This window comes from Colossoma macropomum, unplaced genomic scaffold, assembly GCF_904425465.1.
Source record: "Colossoma macropomum unplaced genomic scaffold, Colossoma_macropomum, whole genome shotgun sequence".
Lineage (NCBI taxonomy): Eukaryota > Metazoa > Chordata > Actinopteri > Characiformes > Serrasalmidae > Colossoma > Colossoma macropomum.
Window position 1 is genome coordinate 19,670,408 of NW_023494787.1, and position 19,932 is coordinate 19,690,339.

Here is a 19,932-nt window from a genome sequence, read left to right on the forward strand (position 1 = left end):
CACCTTTCCTAAGGAACCTTTGAAGAACCCCCCTTTTTTAAGGGCGCACCTTGTGTCCTATGCTAAGGCTGGCTATTTTGCTTCCTAGGGTAAGGAATTGTCAGAAAATGGGTGGACAAGTAGCCCCTGTGAGACATTTATTGACAATTTATTGTTTTCCACTTCATGTTGAGGTGGATAGCAGAACTTAAACAACAAACTCAGCCGCTTTAATCACACACGCATCAATGCAGTGCCATTATTTTAGTCTTTATGTGGCAGTGAAAAGAATTAAAACGGATTTGCAGGGGCATAAAGAACCAAAGCGATGAGCCTCTAGCAATTAACTCTAATCCTTTTCTCAACACTTATAGGCCTATCTGCTTTTCTCCACCACCAAACATATATTTCTGTGCCAGCACTGCCATATAAACCAAAGAAAGATTACAGCAAACGTCTTTCCTCAATGACAGCGAAAGTGGAGGATCAGAAAGATGGCTAGTCATTCTTCTTTTGTCCAGTCAGCTGCAGTCATTGTATAGCACACATACCGTTCATTAGAATGTAGTAGCTTCAAATAAGCTGCTATTTATTTATTTATTTACTTACTTACTTACTTACTTATGGGGTGCTGGGGGGGTCTAATAGTTTGAAACACTAGCAACAATTCTACACACTAGTGGTTCTAGTTCGAACACAAGTATTAAGTTAGGGGTTCTCCACACTAATTGTCCAGTTGTCACAGAATTTTACAGATAGGTATGCCTTAAATTAGACTGGTGGACACTACAATGCTCAGTTATGTGTCAAATAGGTAAAATTTAAAAATCTTCTTTAAAATGGACTAGAAAAATACCAGTGCTGCCAACAACAAGGACAATCATTAGGAATCACAAAAGATCTATTTCTCTGATTTGTCTAAGACGTCATTTTGATTTATAGCTGGTTATTTTTTTATTTCTTTATTTTTTTTTACCAACTATGCCAACAAACGTGTCAGTAAACTTTGCCTAACCATCGCCAAATGCAATGAACTTGTTCTCTGCATCATGCTGAAACAGGTTGAAAAGCAGGAACTATTTACAAAAAGTGCTCGGACGCCTTGAATTGCCTATGCACTTAGGTCCATTTAGTATTATCTATAGTTTACAATATAACATTGTATGCAGTTACATTTATCACACAATCATATACTGCAAAGTTGCTTGTGGCTAGGAACTATTTGTCAATTCTAGCCGAGGTGGTGGAGGCACGGGAGAAGGGTTACTGAGAGCCAATCGGAGCGCAGGGAGGCGGGGCTTGTCGCTATAGCAGTGGAGGAAAAAAATATAACGAGAGTGGCCAGTGGCAGCGTAGTGAGGCTGATGGTTTATATTGGAAATGGCTTTCTTGACGGTGCGTGGAGTTTTATTCCACACCAGTAGGCCTTACTCCAAACCACATAAACAAGAGGTAAATGAGTATAGGGCACACCTACTACACGGTTTACTGAGGAGGAGGACAAGTAACTTGCACAAATACACCGATCCCATTTCAGGTGTCATGTCCATCAGGTAACAGGAACCTCTTTAAGAAACTCTTATTTATGCCAGGTTCAGCTGATGCTTACTGGTGTAATAAAAGGAAATGCTATTAATAGGGCTTATTACACAGTGAAAGTCATTTCCATGAGGAAATTGCATATAAGAATGGAGGTCTATGTGTATTTCGTGCTGTCCTGTTGTACCTCTTTCACAGAAATAATGATTGACTTCATAAAATGTATGTTGTCAGTCATCTACAGTCGAGATGTGACCCAAATGACACGTCAAGCCTGCTTATGAATCCACGAGCAGCTGCACCCTCTATTAATGCCATTATCACGTGAACACGGTGTATCAATAACTACCAGTCGTGTTTTCGATAAGCAGCACGTTTTTTCCTTCCCTTCTGGTGAAACCGCTCCGTGCATAGAGCTTGAAGCGCACGGTTGCCCCGGGGGTCGCCACTGCTGGGGCAGACGTGCACTTCATTCGCCTCTTTGGTGTCTCGCTTGTCTTCACATCGAGGCGCTTGAACGTGCGCCGTGGGCTCGTGCCCCTCTCCGAAATGCACACAATCACTGAAAGACCCCCGTCCGGCTTGCTCAGCCGGCTTAAACAGCCCGATCAGCCGCGGTGCTGCTCCAGCAATGAGGGTCCCGTACTCGGGTGGCCCGGACAAAACTTCCCTGCGCTCTCAGTCTCAGCGCGAGACCCGAGCGCTCTGCGAATCAAACGAACAGAACGCACGCAAATCTGCATAAACCTGCCAGCGACTCAGTCAGACAGACAGTTTTGGACTCTGGTTCCATTGGAACCCCTCCTAATTAGCGCTGATGAGAACTGACCGCGATCACGAAGGAACCTGATCTCTCATGTGTCCACATCGCAACATCAGCCTTACCTGACCGAGGAAGCAGCAGATCCTCACGCTCTCATCCCCGCGCTGGAAGTGGCCAGTAATTCCTCTGGGCAGTCCGGTCCGGATCGCGGAGGCTCCGGCATTTGGCGCTGACGGTGCGGCTGCTGCTCAGTATGTGAGCTCAGGATTCCCCTCCAGCCCGGAGCTGAACGGGAGGGGCCAGCAGAGCATCATACACAGCCCACTGTGAGGAGCGTCTTACACGCGGCACAGCTCCAAAAAGGGCCTCATTTATTTACAACAAGAGAGAGAAAACGTAGAAAAATACTGTTCCACATTGTTTTAAATAGAGCAGCGAATAAGAGGGCACGTGGAACGCGATGTGCAGTGATGAGCACTAATGCTTCAGTCTAACAGCAGTGAAAAATATGGTGCTTTGCATTTACACATAAATAATATCAACACAAACACTGCTTCATAGAGAACTGGTAAGAACTGTGTTAATGTAATGAATGGCAACACTTTATTTGAAGGCTACCAACATTGCGAATTCATAACATACGTATAAGCGTTGAATAGCGCATTTGTAAGGCGGTACTTGAACACTGATGAGCAGCTTATGCCATCAGTTCTACGATGACAGATGTTTTATAAAGTAAATGATATTGCATTTACTTTATAAAACATCACCCCAATATATATGAATATACACGTGTGCAAAAATTTCTACTTGCCCTGAATTTCTACTTGAGAACAACAGTACAAAATCACTTGCTTTTAAGAGTACTGAAGTATCAAAATACTAAATACTAAACAAGCGGCCAGCTGTTGTAGTTATGTCGTATTATATTGATAAACAATTTCTGTTTGCTGTGTGGCTGCAGACATTAAAGCATTATAAGTTTAATTACTTGATAATGATGTTTCCTAATAGTGTTACAAATACCCTTTGCTTCATGAAACTATTATGCCATGTTGTGAATAATGGCATAATCTGTTCATAAATACTCAAACATTGCTTCATAAATGTTATTTCAAAGCTTTTGTGCTATGAAGTCCTTATGTAGGTAGCCTCTAAAATATTATGTGATGTATTTTATTCATGTCAAACCAAATGACACATTGGAATCATGTGAATACAGCACTATTTTTATTGCAGAGTGCAGATCTTCAGAAAAAATAGTGAAATAAACCTGTCTATCATAATTAAGAAGAAAGAAAACAATAAGGTGTCACAGTCATGCAAAATGTGTTTCCATCTTTGTTTCTCTCTCTCTCTATCTCTCTCTCTCTCTCTCTCTCTGTCTCTCTCTCTCACACTCACTTGCAGTGTATTGGGTAAAGGAGCATCTGGTGTGTTAAACTCAAGCTCATTCGTACGAAAAGAGTCTCCATGCTTGTGCCGGATGGACTACAGTCAGCCTGCCATTTTCATTTCACATGGGGGTTGTGTAATAATATTTCAGGGGCATCAGGAGCAACTGTATGCCCCTGATATCCCTGCCAAATAACCAATAACCATCACCATCATGCCCTGCTACTATATAACATTACAAAATTACAGTCTAGCAGTCCGATGCTCACAGAGCAAACACACTCAGTGGTCTTTATGCTTCAATATCAATCCACAATTTTGTGACCACTACCCATATTCATATTATCACATGGACGCTGCCGTTAAACTAGGCTAGCCAGACAAAATACAATTGTTTTATACTCTGTACATGTTCTTCCTGCAGGCTGTAACCTAATTTGGACTTGTCGACTTCCTCCTGAGACATCCTGGGAGCCTCCCAGCGTTTTCTCACACAAAGGGCGATCTACTTCCCGGGCATATTCTCAGCTATTAAATTAACCGCCGAAATGCAATAAGCGATAAGGTTCGCGGCACAGTTTTCACTCAAATGAGTCAAAAGACTTCATCCAAGTGCTACAGTACCAGTCTATCTTCACAAGGGATTACAAGGATGAACACTACCAAGGCCTAGTCTTAAACCATGGTCAGGGAGCTCAGAGCAGTGTTTACCAATCCCTGCACCTGTAAAAATAAAATGATCTGCTGGTTATTACACAGATTTGAAACTATTGATTTACAAGAGTATGATCCCAATAATAACTTTTTAAAAACTATGAAAAAAGGAGTTGCCTTCTTGGAAAACTATAGAAAGTGAAAAGTAACTTAATTTTGAAAGTCCACTGTAGATGTTCTATAGATGCTTATCTGGCCTTTAATTGGCATTTAGGTGAATATCTATTAAATGTAACGGAACATTAAGTTGAATATAAAAGGTTTTATTAAGCCTTTAAAAGGCCAAAGTTTTATTACACATTTCTATAACCTAAGAATAGTTCAGCAAATTTAACAAGTCCCTGTAATTACTGAATAAAAAAGCCTTAGTATGTAATAAGCCTGGCTTTTTAAGAGGCTAAATCTAACCCTAAGCTTAACATCTACCTGAAATTTAAACCTAATCCTAATCCTAAATCAAGCTTCCCTCTAAGGTTTGTTAGCAGTTAACACATGTGTAGTGGACTATCAAAACAAAGTGACCCATCTAAAAGCTGTACAACTCTTTTCAATGTACAGAAACTATGGAATCAAAAGCAACAGCAGTCTGGCTCACAGAGGGGCAGAAAAATACCAGGTAACTGACATATCTAAGGGACGGAATTATGCAGAATCAATAGGGTTGTGTCTTTACTTTAATTAAAACAACTAAGCCTTTAGAAAAGTTGGTCTCCATCCATTAAATAACAGAATAAGCATTGTTATATGGCAACAGTGATGTAGAAAGAAAGTGATAGAAAGAAAATGTAACATGTAAAAGCTGAATGCAAACAAAAGCTGAAGCCAAAGCAACAGCTACAAAGTCAGTGAGGTAACATCCTGTAATGCCAAAGAACATACGACACCTCCCTTTATAGCGTACATTGCTCACTGTACACTGGAAAACAAATTGGGCAAAACTGAAAAGAAAAAAAAATGGCTAATTTCGTCTCAGTATTTTTTGCACCAAGCTGTAAACCTACTGATTTTCACAGGCAATATTTTACCACCTCCAGTGCCAAATTCTCAGATGTTGTGCAAATGAATGCAGTGTAATGTCACAGAATGAGGTAGCAAACTTTACACGCACATCAGCATGATAAAAATGTGAAGAAATAAACGTTTCTTTTCACAAAAGTTCAAATTCGTACGGCGTATGAGGCATCACTGAGTCAACAGGCCTTCAAAAGGCCAGTCATGGTGTTATGTTCAGCACCTTGGTCAGCGATCAAAATAGACACCATATAAGTGCTATAGAAATGAAAGAAAGGAGAATTAGCTACAGTAGGCTGTCTATTCAAATGCCTGATTACAAGCAAAAAATGACCCAGTCTTGAACTGCTTAAACTGCAATGGCAATTATGAAGTGTTCAGTTAAGGCAGTTGTCACACTATTTAAACTGTGTTCTGAAGATACTCTAGACAGTGACAGGTATAGATTGCTTGAGTAAGACTTAAACCCACATAAAGTTTGAATAAATTGGGAAAAAGTTCTCATTCATAATAAAGCTGTCAAAACTGAAAGCAGGAGCTGGAGTCAGGGAGCAGGTGGAGGATTTTAAGTGGGCTGCTATTTTGTGAAGCCACAGTCCATTTATTTTGCAAAATGGCTTTTGTAGTATTCCATGAGCCAGCAACTACAGGATCTGTTTCAGTGCCAGAAGGCTATCTAGCTGTACCAGAATGAATGATGGTGATTTTCTTATCCAAACAGCAAAACAAAAATGTAGACAGATGTGCCTGAAGGAGTCTATCTGTGCATTAGTGTGTTTCCATTGCTTTTATTAGTTCAGAAAAATGCAATTGCAGCTATGTTCTGTTTTATTGTAGCTGTCTTGCGTCTTTTTGCAAGAAAATTGCAAAATAACTAACCATTTTGTCTTCTACAATTATTCAGTTTTACAGCAATGCTCTCATTTTCCTGGGTTTTAATTTGGCCCAATATTTCAGATTTGTTTTTCTCTGAGGCAGCTAATGGAAGATTGTCATTTGGAGTTAGCGCTATTAACCTTGTCATGTATTATTGATGATCCACTGCAAATAAGTTAATTATGTAAGAAATTAGTAAACACAGCAGCAGATGACACATTAAAATAACACTTTACTGAGATTAAACTTTTATTCCTGTGACAGTCTGTGTCAAAGACAAGTAATAGTGATCACACTGACACATCGGTGGTCTACGTCTATTTTCAACCACCACTAAGTGACCACCATGAAGCTACAAAGCTCTCACATTCACTCTTTTTCTGAGGTGGAGATTTGAACTTGTGATGAATCTTCTGAAAGAAAAAGAAACATGACTAAATTACTGTCAGTGATTCAATGATTGTGCTGCCATTTGGCCCTTTTAATTCTTAAAAATGAAATTTTATTTTGAAGAATCAACACTATATCTAACAAAACATGCATTTACCCATTCAAAAATGTGTTACAAATCTGTTTTTACAAGGTTTCTTTACTGTTAATGTCTTAAACGAGTAACAGGGTTGAAAGTAGCATCCATATCAATAGTATGAGGACATTCTATAGATTTCTTTAAAATTTATGTTTCAATCAATAATTTACAATAAATTTGGGTAATAGGCTAACTTTCAAAGTGACCTCTTAAGTCAATGTCACAATCACTAAAAATAAGGAAAAAAAAACAAAAGTTTTTTCTTTCTATAATCTTCAGGAAGATGGAATGATGCAACTTCCTGCTGAATATGTGACCCGTGCACAGAAAATACCAAATATTTCATAAATGTGAATATAAATGTAAACGATTGTATGATATGGTAAACCTTTCTTAATGAACTTATCATTCAGCCATTCTTTGAGAATTTCCATGATGCCCCTTCTAGGAATGATGACCATTCCAGATAGCAACAATTCCTAATACAAGTTTTTTTTCAGTGCTCACTCAGGTTTACTGATATGTTTAAATTTCAAGTTTAAAAACATGAAATAAAACTGTACATCTCTTTGCAAACTCTGATGTTGCGGCATCTTGACGCTTGCAGCTGTTTCCAGCATTTTTGAATGGTTTTGTGCAGTGTGTGAAAGAGTGAGGGTGGCTGAAGGTCTCCAAACATACACCAGTTGAGTCCTTCAGGCTGCAGCCTTGACTTTGAGATATGGCTGCTGAATGAAACAGCACTGTTAACAGAAATGTTATATTTCTGCACTACTTGCAACAGAAAAACAGCAAAATAAAGTCTTACTAACACACTGAAGGATTTTCATGATGACTGCCAATGTCACAGTCTCCTTATCCTGTAGGAGAATGTTCCTCTATTCCTGATTGGTTGAGACCAGCTCATGGCTCTGCTTTGCCCATTATCACCTGCACCTATTTCTTGTTCATACTTTCACTCATTAAAAAATGCATAAAGTACTATACCAAATTGTTTAAAACTATTATTTTCCTGGTGTTTTTACCAATGAAAACACCATATGACATCAGAATATACACAAATGAAGATAAGCATGTTAAAAAGTAACAAGATTTTGATGTTTTCAGTAAAGCCTTTAATATCTTGGTTCAAATGACACAGGTTTGGTTGCTGATTTTTGTATGGATTTCCTAAAATCCATCAGCAGCACACCTGATTTAATGAAGTACTGATTTGTCAAGCTAGGTTGCATAGTAACTCTTAATACTGGGCTCCTTTGAGGAGAGGTTTGGAAATGGTTAAGCTAACACACTGACACATAACTTATTTGTTTATTTGTATTTATTCTAATGATAGCATTTTTAGAGAATTAAATGTTTACTGCTCAGATAAATAGTCTTACATACCATTTTCTCAGATACCTAAGACTTTTGCATTGTACTGTATATCCTCCCTATAGTTTTGCAAAGTCTTGTTAGCTAGATATTACGCTGTTTTACAGTTACTGTATTTGTGTGTTGTGGTAATGGGTTTACGTGTGATAGCCCTGTTTGTCTGTCTTCTTACCCATTCTGCCCATTTCAACTATAATTCCTAGAAAGTCATAATAAAGGTTCTCTCCAAATGCATCCACCCTTGACTCATGCCTCACATGCATCACTGTGAGGAAATGTAAGGAGCCATGGTTACCATATCTCTAGCTCAGTTACCCCACTGTACATGAGTGATGTGCACTCCTCCAACATCTTGCAAACATAGTTAATTAAACGACGTACTATAAAGACAGGTACAGTTATTGTGTGTATATGTTAAAAATTAGGCTGATGCCTTTGCAGGCTATCTAAGAACAATGTACGTAAAGGAAAAATTCAATGACAGTACTAATCCCCGTTCTCAATTAGGTGGACAAAAGCACTTGGTGTATCTTGCTGGTTTCAAGGACTCGTACAGCAAGACAGGAAGGAATGGTCTCTTTGGATCTTAGGCTCTTAACTGTGGTGTAAATAAAGGTCAGTGGTCAGATGTAAGATGTAAGAGGGGGAATAGTTTTCCCAGCAGATGTCTCATAGCCAATAGAGTCTATTGGTGTTAATGGTGTGAGTCACAGGGGACAGATAAAGTATGATGATCACTGCAGCTCTGTGCACATGGCATCATCCCCCACTTACCTTTCTGGCCCCTGTTCCACTTCACCTCCCAGATCATCCAATTACAGATGTGTTTTATATGGTAGGGGAGAATGGAGCACAACCTAACACAGTCTGAATTTTGCTTAATAATTTTAAAAGGATTTTAGCAAAATTAAAAAAAATAATAATAAACAGGTGGCTAGAAACAGTCACTAAAAAAATCAGGTAAGTTGATACAAAACCTTTTTTTTTCAGTACAATACTGTATTGTTTGAACCAGACATGCTCTCCAACCTAAATACGAAATGTGCATAAAAATTTCCAAAATTCTGACTATTTTGAACTTATATGGGAGATATGGACTTCTCTTGTTGTTGAGTTTGGGAATTCAGTTCATTTGGAAGCTGTACTTTAGCCTGGCTAGTTCTCACTGTGAGTTATTTATGTGTTTCAAAATGGTGCTACATTACAGGGATATTAAAAGAACATAGGAGTAAAAACTGTCACGTGAGCCCTATTCGAGCTGGATTAGTTTTTCCAGAGGAGGTCTTGTAATGTAATGTGTATGATTTAACTGGCTGATTTATATGGGATAAAGGATCTGTGTAATTTCTCCAAATTACCCCAAAATAGCCCAGATCAAAATATCATCACATCTATGTTACATCAGTATTATGCAACAGGCGCCACACTTACAAATAACAAAATGTAGTGTGGCTTAATGGTAGATATGGCTCCAAACTAAACTCAGTACATAAGACTTTACATCTCATTGCAGTGTGAGGTGACGTCCATTCAAAATGACAGTGCATAATTGTAGCGTACGGGAGGGAATATGAATTGTTGTGGACTTTAGTAGTCTGGTCATGACATTGAGGATTAAGGATTTGGGTCAAATCAAGCTCCATTTTAGCTATTAGCTTGTCTTCAGGTCACAAAAAAGAAAAACATGTAAATTACCATAATTATATGACTGTTAAGTTGATTCAAACATGGCTAGTATTACTGAGGGAGCTCTGAATTTAGGAATTATAGAAGGAAATTGTCTCTGGAATTATTGCTTACTTGACTAGTGGACATGTAAAAACTATAGACATGACAGACTCATGGGTTAAAATTATGGATCTCATCTGTAATCACTCCCTAGGTAATTATAGCACCTCTCCAGGTAAAACTAATAAACCACATGTTTTATTCACATGAAATTCATTGTGATTTTTTAGATAGGAATTGACAGCTGATGTTTCTGTGAGAATATGAGAACAAAACTGAAAGCACATTCTGCTTGAACCTTTTTAACTACATCAAATATCCATGTTTCTTTTTAGCCCGTGTCAGTTTATGTTCCGTTCTCCCTTATATATAATAACAGTCCATATTACTAAATAAATCATATATTCTTATACTGTCAAATTTTGTCTCAGATCATTAAACACTTGTGTCCACTCACCACAAAGAGCCCACACATCACAAAAAATCATTTTGTCAGTTTCATAACTGAGAATGAAAAAAATGAAACCCCTCGGAGGGTTTTGTTCAATCACAGTTAAAGGTCAGTGCTGAATTTAGTGCGCGATCATGGCCTGTCTCTCCCAGGAGCAGCCTTGTGTCTGGAGAGCACATGAGGACTTTTAACAGTTATTGGGAACAAAATAGTGACCTCTAGCACTCTGATGAAGTCTTAACTTCTGCATCTGCAACATATCCGTTCTACTCCACCCTAAAACACTTACATTTTGGTCACAATTTACAGAGGTGAACTGGCAGTGACATCAAATTATCCAACTAGGAAATTTCACTTCCATGTAAGAACAACAATGTCATTCCTTGCCTCCCTGAATTTAAAACACTTTTATAATGAACACCTACAGAGACAGGCCCATTTATCAGAATGATTCACTGTCAACTGACCAGACTTTCAAAAATGCTTTCTTTCTGCAGTTCCCAGATTAAACAGATTCTTTATTCTTCCACTCAGTCAACATATTGACAGCTTTTATGGTCCAGGACTGATTGGAATGGCTTAAAGGTAAAAAATGGCCCTGGAACAGCTTTCTGTGCTGAGTCACTAAAAAAGCAGTGGCCGAAACATGAAAAATGTTCATGGAGGCCAATAAACTAGCTTGCATACAAATGTGCAAAATTAAAAATGTTAAGAAAAGTATTACATCAACTAATCTAATACAGCAAAGTCTTAATTAACTCGAATGTTGATCATAGAGTGAACACTAATATATATGGATCGAATGCTAGGATTAACAAAAATTACCTGTAATTTAAAAATTATCTTTGACATTTATTCATATGTTTATATATGTATATAACGAAGATCCAACCATCTCTGGTTATTATTTAAGCCCTCCCTTTAAGCTCCACCTGCTGTTTGCTAATGCTTAGCAACATGTTACTGTTGGTTTTAGAAATGTAAGACATTTCATTGTATATCAATATTATAATATCAATTCAGTGCATGTGTGTATATGTGTGTTTGTGTTTGTTGTTAAGTTTTATCCTCCTTGCTGTAAAAAGAAAAAGAAAAACAAAAACAGCTTCGACCAGCATGATCTGGTAAATGACCATTATTGACAGAAATGCTCTTACAGCCTAATCAGCCTGATTTCACTCTTGAAGCCTGAGGCCTTGTGCCCCAGTTGTTGATTTGGTTTATAGCTCTTAACACATTCCCTAATCATCCTTCTCATCTTTTTCGATTTTATCTTGCCTTTTGTATTTAATAAACACTCCGGCACTGAGCGCATCTCTACCCGTAGATGTGTATCTGTCTCAACCTGTCTCTATCTTGTGCTGGTATGGAGAGCTCCACAACCCGCGAGTGACACCTGGTGGCGAGACTCTGTAACACATACATCATACATCGGTGTCGACTGATTCGCTTTATTTACCTCAGAAACGTTTGTCAATAAAAGCTTGTTAATGAAGTGTCTTTGGTTTGGAAAAGACGTTGATAACAGCTTAATGAGACAATGATGTTGTTTCAGCGGCAGACTGGAGTGGTGATGGAGCTGATAAAGGCCTGATCCTTAGGGTTAAAACTCTCCATGACGAAACGAGCCTATCCAAAGGCATAACTTGGAAAAACTATTTTTGAATCCGTCCGGCCCTTTTCCTGGACCAGGTTCCTGTGGGAGGGCCGCTGGAAAAGCATGGGAAAGTTCCTCTCCCTCACTTTTCCTCATAACCGCCATTCAGCTCGGGGGAGAGACTCGGAAGGAGAAACTGTTGCACAGACAGATCACGACAACACAAACACATCCAGAGAGTGACAGGTAAGAGTTCATCTGTGTCGGCTCGTGTTTAGTGGACTGTAGTGGACAGTGCTGTATCTACACAGGCAGATGTGATCAGACCGTGCTGTACAAGAGTGGAATACCAAGTGAATGTAGCATTACTAGCAAATGCTATCACACTTTATACACACTGAGAGTATCACACAAGATTTATACAGTGAGGGTAACTTATATCACTGTATGACAGGAAAAAGCTGAATGGTTGTAACTGGCACTGTTCACTGCATCTCGTGTTGTTCCCCTATTTGGACATTTCTGTGTTCTCTCAGCCACTCAGTCAATCAAGATATATATATATGTATATATATATATATATATATATATATATATATATATATATTGTGAGAATAGTGAATTGTGAACCCATTACATTGTGAGTAAAATGTAAACCGAAAACTATATATATATATATATATATATATATATATATATATATATATATATATATATGTGTGTGTGTGTAATAGAATAAATACAAATAAGTACTGTGGTACTGAGGAAGTACATTATTTACAGCTACCATCCAATACATAGTTTATCTAATCAATCCTTTATTAAATTAAACCAGATGTGCTGTTGATCTAATTTAACAAATTCTTGCTACTGAACTTGTAACTGAAGTGCAGAAATCAGGAATCAAACCTGTTTTCCATCTGTATTCTTCTAACTGAGATATTAATAACTTTTATAAAAAAGAAAACCTTGTTATGTTTTACTGTATTCATGTTTGTTTGTGTATATTCGAATGTTATATAATGTTTTTACTGGCGAAAAAAGTTGCAGTCACACGCTGATGAGTAGATGACTGATGTAGTTTGCTTCAGAGTTGCGTGTGGTTTGCGTAAACAACATACTCCCTCCGGCCACAAAGAGGAAAAAAAAGCCCTCTCCATCCAGATAAGGGCAGAGGGGTAAGAACTCAGAGCAGAGGATGTTTACCCACATGTAGAGCAGTTTGTCATCCAGGGACTGCTCTAACAGAGAAGCACTTACAGTGCTGGAGATGCTACTAGCATTTATACATGTCTACAATGAATAGCTGTTAGATCAGCCAGTATTAGGCTAATAAAACTAGTTTATTTCTGTCTAATTGAGTCAACTCATAAGAACCACACCACAGCGGCCCAAATTTAGTAAAAACAGTGAACTGAACCTCTAATGTGCAGTGATCATGCAGTTTGATCAATAAAAGCTCATCATTGTTTGTTTCTTTGGGATCTAAACTTCAGTTATTTGTGGAAAATATCACGCTGCAGGTTTATGTTGCTGAAGAATTAGGGGGACAAGGCTCATAAAGCTGATACCTACTGTGACACGGTTGAAAAAACAAACAAACAAATAACCAGCTTGGGAATCATATCTAGACATCTGGAGAGTCTGAGCTGTGACAGAACTTCATCATAAAGACTCTTTCTCTTGATGTAGCAAGTGTCTGTGTGATTCAGCCACAGCTGTTGTACACATATTTTGTGGGCTATAGAAATGAGAAAGTGCACTGTTTATTTAAGTGGTTTCACCGAAATGTCAAAGTGTCACAGGCTTGACATTTGCCAGCTGTCTGTTTGTGCTGACGTGATTGTCGATTCCCATTTCCTGTGTCTGTTAATAAAGGGCTCCCCCGTATTTTCAGTTTGTGGCTTTGAAGCTGTCCCATGATTGTCCCATAAATATCAAACATCAAATTAGCAAACAGCAGAGGTAGAATTCTAGACATCAATTATGTTTAGATAGTAGAGGAATCTCTACTGATGACACAACAAGTTTTACCCTAAAAGTGGGTTGACTATGAAGGATTGAGAATCACCTCAAATGCAGACTAGATTTATTAGACTGGGTCTTCAAAGTTGTTATACATAGCATGATCAAAATGCTTCTGTGGAAGTTCAGTGATGTATTTGTTGTATTATTATATGTAAGAGTCATATTGTTTGTTAATCACTGGCACTTTCCGTGAATAGAGTTCTAGAATTCTCTTCAAAATTTTTACTTTTTTATTTGGCATTTTTGACAAAGTATTAATTAAAGTAAATGACTAACCTTCAGAAAATGTAATTTTGTAATTTTCCCACCTCAGGCTGTCAAATCAGAAACTATATGAGCTGTTTGAATTAATTATTTTCAGAAATAAATAAATAAATAAATAACTTGCTAGAAAATAATGAATTCAGTTCACACATAGTGCCATTTTTCTTGCATTAGTAATTTGAACTAATGATTCTCATTACCAAACTGACACTTCTGGTAACATAACATACTAAATTAAATGTTTTCTGACTATTTTCAAATGACTGAATAACATGGTTGAAACTTAGTGACAATGTTGAAGCGAGTAACAGCGTTGAACAGATAGATCATATTCCTCATCAGGCTGTGTTATTAATGAATATATGGAACATAGAGCAGAAGGAAAAATTGTTTTAATCAATTTTTTGTCATTAAAATATTTGTTTCAGGACATTTTCATTTATATATATATATATATAAATTAAGTTACAGGGTTGCAAGTACATGTTTGAATTTAGCTTAAAATAAGCAGATATCAGCAGTGTATGTTGCATGCTAATATATGAATAGTCATATTGTTTACATACATTTCAAAAAATATAAATATATATTCTTTTTTCTAACAATAATTTTGGTAACACGGTTGAACAGTTAAGCTTTACTCACACAGCTGAATCAATTTTTTGTGTGCAAATTAAGAAAATAGAATAAGAATACTCACTGATAGTCTGATAGTCAGTCTGCAGAAAACAACAAGATGATGCAAATTCCTGTATATATCATAATAAATGGAATGTTCCATTTTTGTACAAGGGGGAGCAGGTTTGGGCAACAGGGTTGTACATAAAATATGGAACACGGGTTAAAATGACTTGTTCTGTTAAATAAATTAATAAGGAAAACAATTCTTTTCACATTAAATTGCATGCTAATTAAATAATATTGTAATGATGATGTCACTGGAAGATTTAATGAATATACGTCATAGAGAAGTTTAATAACAGTGAGGTAGAACAGCCCAAAGTTACTATTTTAAAAGTAAATACAGACATTTTATGTGTTTTTGTGATCATTAAATGCTAATTTTAGTGATTTTATTTTAAGTATGGATCTCTTTACTTTGCACAGAAATAATAAACAACAACAACAACAACAAGGTAATGGGACATAAATTGAGCTCTATTCGTGAAAAATGCCATTAATGTCACTGTGGATGTTGGCTTTTGCAACATGCAAATGAGCCCATTAACTCATGTGTCATGTGTCATTGCACATGTTAATGTTTATTGAGTGTTTCTGTGAGAATCATAAATATGTTTCAAAGGATTTACATGACCATAAATTGCTAAATCATTTTTTTGTCAAACTAATGCAGACTGTTAACTTTGTTATATGGATGTGTTTTATTGTGTAATAGGGCAGTCAAAATTACTCACTTCAAACTGGATGTTTGATTTAAAAAAAGTGAATTGCAAATAAAATGTAGATGAAATAAAATTAAAGGCTTTCTGCTACAAATTCCTTATGAAGTAAAAGGTTTTGTTTAACTGGGTCTAGGCTGAATAGTTGAGCAGACAGCTAACACGCTCATCTGATAATATCCAAGATTATCAAAGGTTGTAAAACTGTAATACTACAGTGTACAAAGTAAATAATATGCAACTTAAGTGTATGTTACAAAGTTCAAATGCTGCAAGTGGGCTTAAATAAGCCTATTAAATGCAGTGGGAAGTGAATATATACCTCTGTTAGCATTGAACTTAACAATGAAATTCCTATAGAAGCATTAGTAGAAATTAGTGTTATTGTTTCAGTGGTAGTGGGGGTCATTGTAAAGTAAAAGTTTCTGCAATAAAGTCTGCTATATAATAATATGCACAGCCATGGGCTATTACAGTGCAAAGCCCTCAGCTAGTGGCCTAGTCAAACTCCGCAATCATGACGCAAGTCTCCAGCTAGGGGCCTAGTCAAACTCCGCTATCAAGATGTAAAATCCTTGGCTAGTGGCCTAGTCTATCACCACTATCACAATGCAAAGCCCTCGGTTAGTGGCCTTGTCAAACTCTCCTATCACAATGCAAAGCCCTCGGCTAGTGGTCTAAACTAGTCAGACTCTGCTATCAAGATGTAAAACCCTTGGCTGGTGGCCTAGTCAGACTCTGCTATCAAGATGCAAAAGCCTTGGCTAGTGACCTAGTCAGACTCTGCTATCAAGATGCAAAAGCCTTGGCTAGTGACCTAGTCAGACTCTGCTATCAAGATGCAAAAGCCTTGGCTCATGGCCTAGTCAGACTCTGCTATCAAGATGTAAAACCCTTGGCTCATGGCCTAGTCAGACTCTGCTATCAAGATGCAAAAGCCTTGGCTAGTGACCTAGTCAGACTCTGCTATCAAGATGCAAAAGCCTTGGCTAGTGACCTAGTCAGACTCTGCTATCAAGATGCAAAAGCCTTGGCTCATGGCCTAGTCAGACTCTGCTATCAAGATGCAAAAGCCTTGGCTAGTGACCTAGTCAGACTCTGCTATCAAGATGCAAAAGCCTTGGCTAGTGACCTAGTCAGACTCTGCTATCAAGATGCAAAAGCCTTGGCTAGTGACCTAGTCAGACTCCGCTATCAAGATGTAAAACTCTTGGCTAGCGGCCTAGTCAGACTCCGCTATCAAGATGTAAAACCCTTGGCTAGCGGCCTAGTCAGACTCCGCTATCAAGATGTAAAACCCTTGGCTAGCGGCCTAGTCAGACTCCGCTATCAAGATGTAAAACCCTTGGCTAGCGGCCTAGTCAGACTCCGCTATCAAGATGTAAAACCCCTGGCTAGTGACCTAGTCAGACTCCGCTATCAAGATGTAAAACCCGTGGCTAGCGGCCTAGTCAGACTCCGCTATCAAGATGTAAAACCCGTGGCTAGCGGCCTAGTCAGACTCCGCTATCAAGATGTAAAACCCGTGGCTAGCGGCCTAGTCAAACTGTGTTGTAATATAGAGGCGTCCCCAACTCATGGCCTAGTCAAACTCTGCTTTCAAGTTCTTGGCTCATGGCCTACTCAAGCTCCACTATTGCGTCGCAAAGTCCTCGACTTGTAACCTAGTCACACTCCACTGTCATAGTGCAAATTCCCCACTTCGAAGCTTAATCAAACTCCGCTATCTTGGTGCAAAGTCCTCGGCTTGTGTCCTAGCCAGACTCCGCTACTGTGATGAAATGTGATCCGACTTGTCAAACTCCACAATGAAAAATCTCTCAGCCAGTTCTCAGTTGACGGTGGAAAAAAATCTCCTGAGCCAGTGAGGTCATTAAAAACAAATCACAAACATGCCACGAACAATGCAAGACAAACAAAGAAGCAGCTCTGATGTAAAGCAGCATCCAAAAATCTGCACATCATTTTTATACTGGACTCATACAGGCATGGATGAGATTTTAAGACATTTTTATTGTTTGGCCTTTAAAAAACAATCATTTGATTATTTAATTGATAATGACAGCGCTATATTGCAAGGCATATGTAGCAATACAATCACAATATGATATTTTGTCCATATCATGCAGCCCTACTAAAAATATCCTTGTTCATATGTGTGTGTGTGTTTGCAGGTGCAGAGGATGTCCAGAGCTGACTGGGGTTTTCTGGAGCACCTGCTAGTGGAAGGTCAGGAGTACTCGACGAACGTGGGACGTGTGTGGCTCACTGTACTCTTTCTCTTTCGCTTGCTTGTCTTGGGCACGGCAGCCGAGTCCGCCTGGGATGACGAGCAGTCCGACTTTGTCTGCAACACCAAACAGCCCGGTTGCGAGGCCGTCTGTTATGATAAGGCTTTTCCTGTCTCCCACTTCCGCTACTTTGTTCTGCAGGTCATCTTCGTCTCCACGCCCACCATTTTTTATTTTGGCTATGTGGCTCTGAAGACACGTGAGGACCAGAAGCCAGCAGAGGAGATCGTAGAGGAGCAGCGTGGGCGGCAGAGGAATGGAAAAGCCAATCAGAGTAAGCTAGATGTAATAAAGGAAGAGGATGAGGAAGATGAGAAGCAGCTGGAAAAGAGGAAGAAAGAGGGAGAGCCTCCTAAGCTCAAAGGGAAGCTGTTAGGTGCCTACGCTGCTAGCATAGTACTAAAGGTTGTGCTCGAGGTGGGCTTCATTGTTGGTCTTTGGTTCCTCTACGGATTTGTAGTTGCAGCAAAGTATGAATGCAAGCGTGATCCCTGCCCTCACACTGTGGACTGCTTTGTCTCGCGGCCAACCGAGAAGACCATTTTTACTATCTACACTCAGGTCATTGCTGCAATTTCTGCATTCCTGAACATTCTGGAGTTGTTCCATCTCCTTAAGCTGGCCATCACCCATAGTCTGGAGAAGAGATACCAGTACCAGGAGCTTGGGAGGCAGATAGAGAGGACGCCTACGAAACTGGAGCTGGCAGAGGTTCATGCTCTTTCATACGAGGAGAAGGGACATCTTTTTCTCCCTGTAGACAACAACAGCTATACCCAGTCTAGCCTTGACTGGACTGAGAGGGAGCACCACCTAGCTGAGGACATGCTCCCTAGCTACTCAAACTGTGTTAGAAGCAGCAATCACAGGCATCACTCAAAAAAACACATCCACTCCAAAAAACACAGTAAAAGTGACCATAAAGAGAAGCGCTCCAAAGACAAACACTATGTATGAGGCCAAAATGGACAAATGAAACACATTAGCCGGGTCCAGTTTAATGGAACCTGTTTTGGAACATCAGAGTGAGGATGAAATTCCCTTGCTTTGGTCCCAGTGCGTAATTGTGAGGCAAAGGCCATTTCCCTTGTTTGGAATGTACTGTGCTCCAGGCTGAACTGCCTTCCTCCGAAAGCATTTAAAGGTGTTAACAGTTGAGGTAGCAGCCAGCCAAACCCATTAATGTCTGTACTTCAGCAATGCTGATGCTCAGCGCACAGAGGAATTATGGTTCTAGAGAGCCAGGTGACGGTGGACAGTGCAAAGCCAAAGTGGCAGTTTGAGATGAACTGCTCAGTGGTTAAGGTACAGCAAAAAGTAGCAATTAAATGAATGTTCCATTAAAAAAGATTTAAGGTTTTCACTCACGCCTCACGCCTATTAGTAAGCCAGTGTTTATGTTTTTGTCTATACTTTCTATATATAGAAAAGTGCTTTTAATAGTTTATCTCAGGAAGTTGAAGTCTGATGCAGCCAAACTCACAGCTACCTAAAAAGTGTATAACAAAAGTTGATAATCTGTTCAACTGTAACTTTTCTTTAGAGCAGATTATTTCTGTAACAGTTAGTAAAAAACACTGATCCAATGTACCAGCCAAATATGTGAATTAAGAACAATATATTTAACAATAGTTATTTTTTAATTTTATACTGAATTTTATATTTATTCTGTTTAGTTCTAATAAAGTTATTCTTTAGTTTTCATTCATGTGTTTGTCATATTTAAGGCTTTTTTGTCAGAAAAGGTAAGTGCCTATTCAATGTAACATTACTTGTGCTCGCCTTTTCTTTTCAAGCCTACATCATACGTAACCATGCATCACACTTGGTGACTTAATACTGATTGCCAGTACACATAAGGAGAGCACAACTTGAAGAATTGTGCAAAATTGAGCAAAAGTGGTTTAGGATATGAATGTCTAACAAGGCATTCAATTCAATCAATTTGTTAGCTTCTTATTCAAATTAACTGTTCCACCCTAAATGGTGCTGC

The 19,932-nt window shown here is 38.6% G+C and overlaps 1 protein-coding gene across 1 annotated transcript; it reads left to right on the top strand.

The window, feature by feature from the left end:
* Positions 1 to 11,901: 11,901 nt before the first annotated feature.
* On the top strand, positions 11,902 to 19,647 carry gja4 (gap junction protein alpha 4). Its single transcript, XM_036566370.1, has 2 exons — positions 11,902 to 12,202; positions 17,823 to 19,647. The coding sequence occupies exon 2, from the start codon at positions 17,832 to 17,834 to the stop codon at positions 18,894 to 18,896; it is 1,065 nt and encodes a 354-aa protein (XP_036422263.1). The 5' UTR covers positions 11,902 to 12,202; positions 17,823 to 17,831; the 3' UTR covers positions 18,897 to 19,647.
* The last annotated feature ends 285 nt before the right edge of the window (positions 19,648 to 19,932 follow it).

What these genes read in the sequence shown, in the direction of transcription:
- gja4 (XM_036566370.1), top strand. Translation starts at nt 17,832, where the DNA reads ATGTCCAGAGCTGACTGGGGTTTTCTGGAGCACCTGCTAGTGGAAGGT.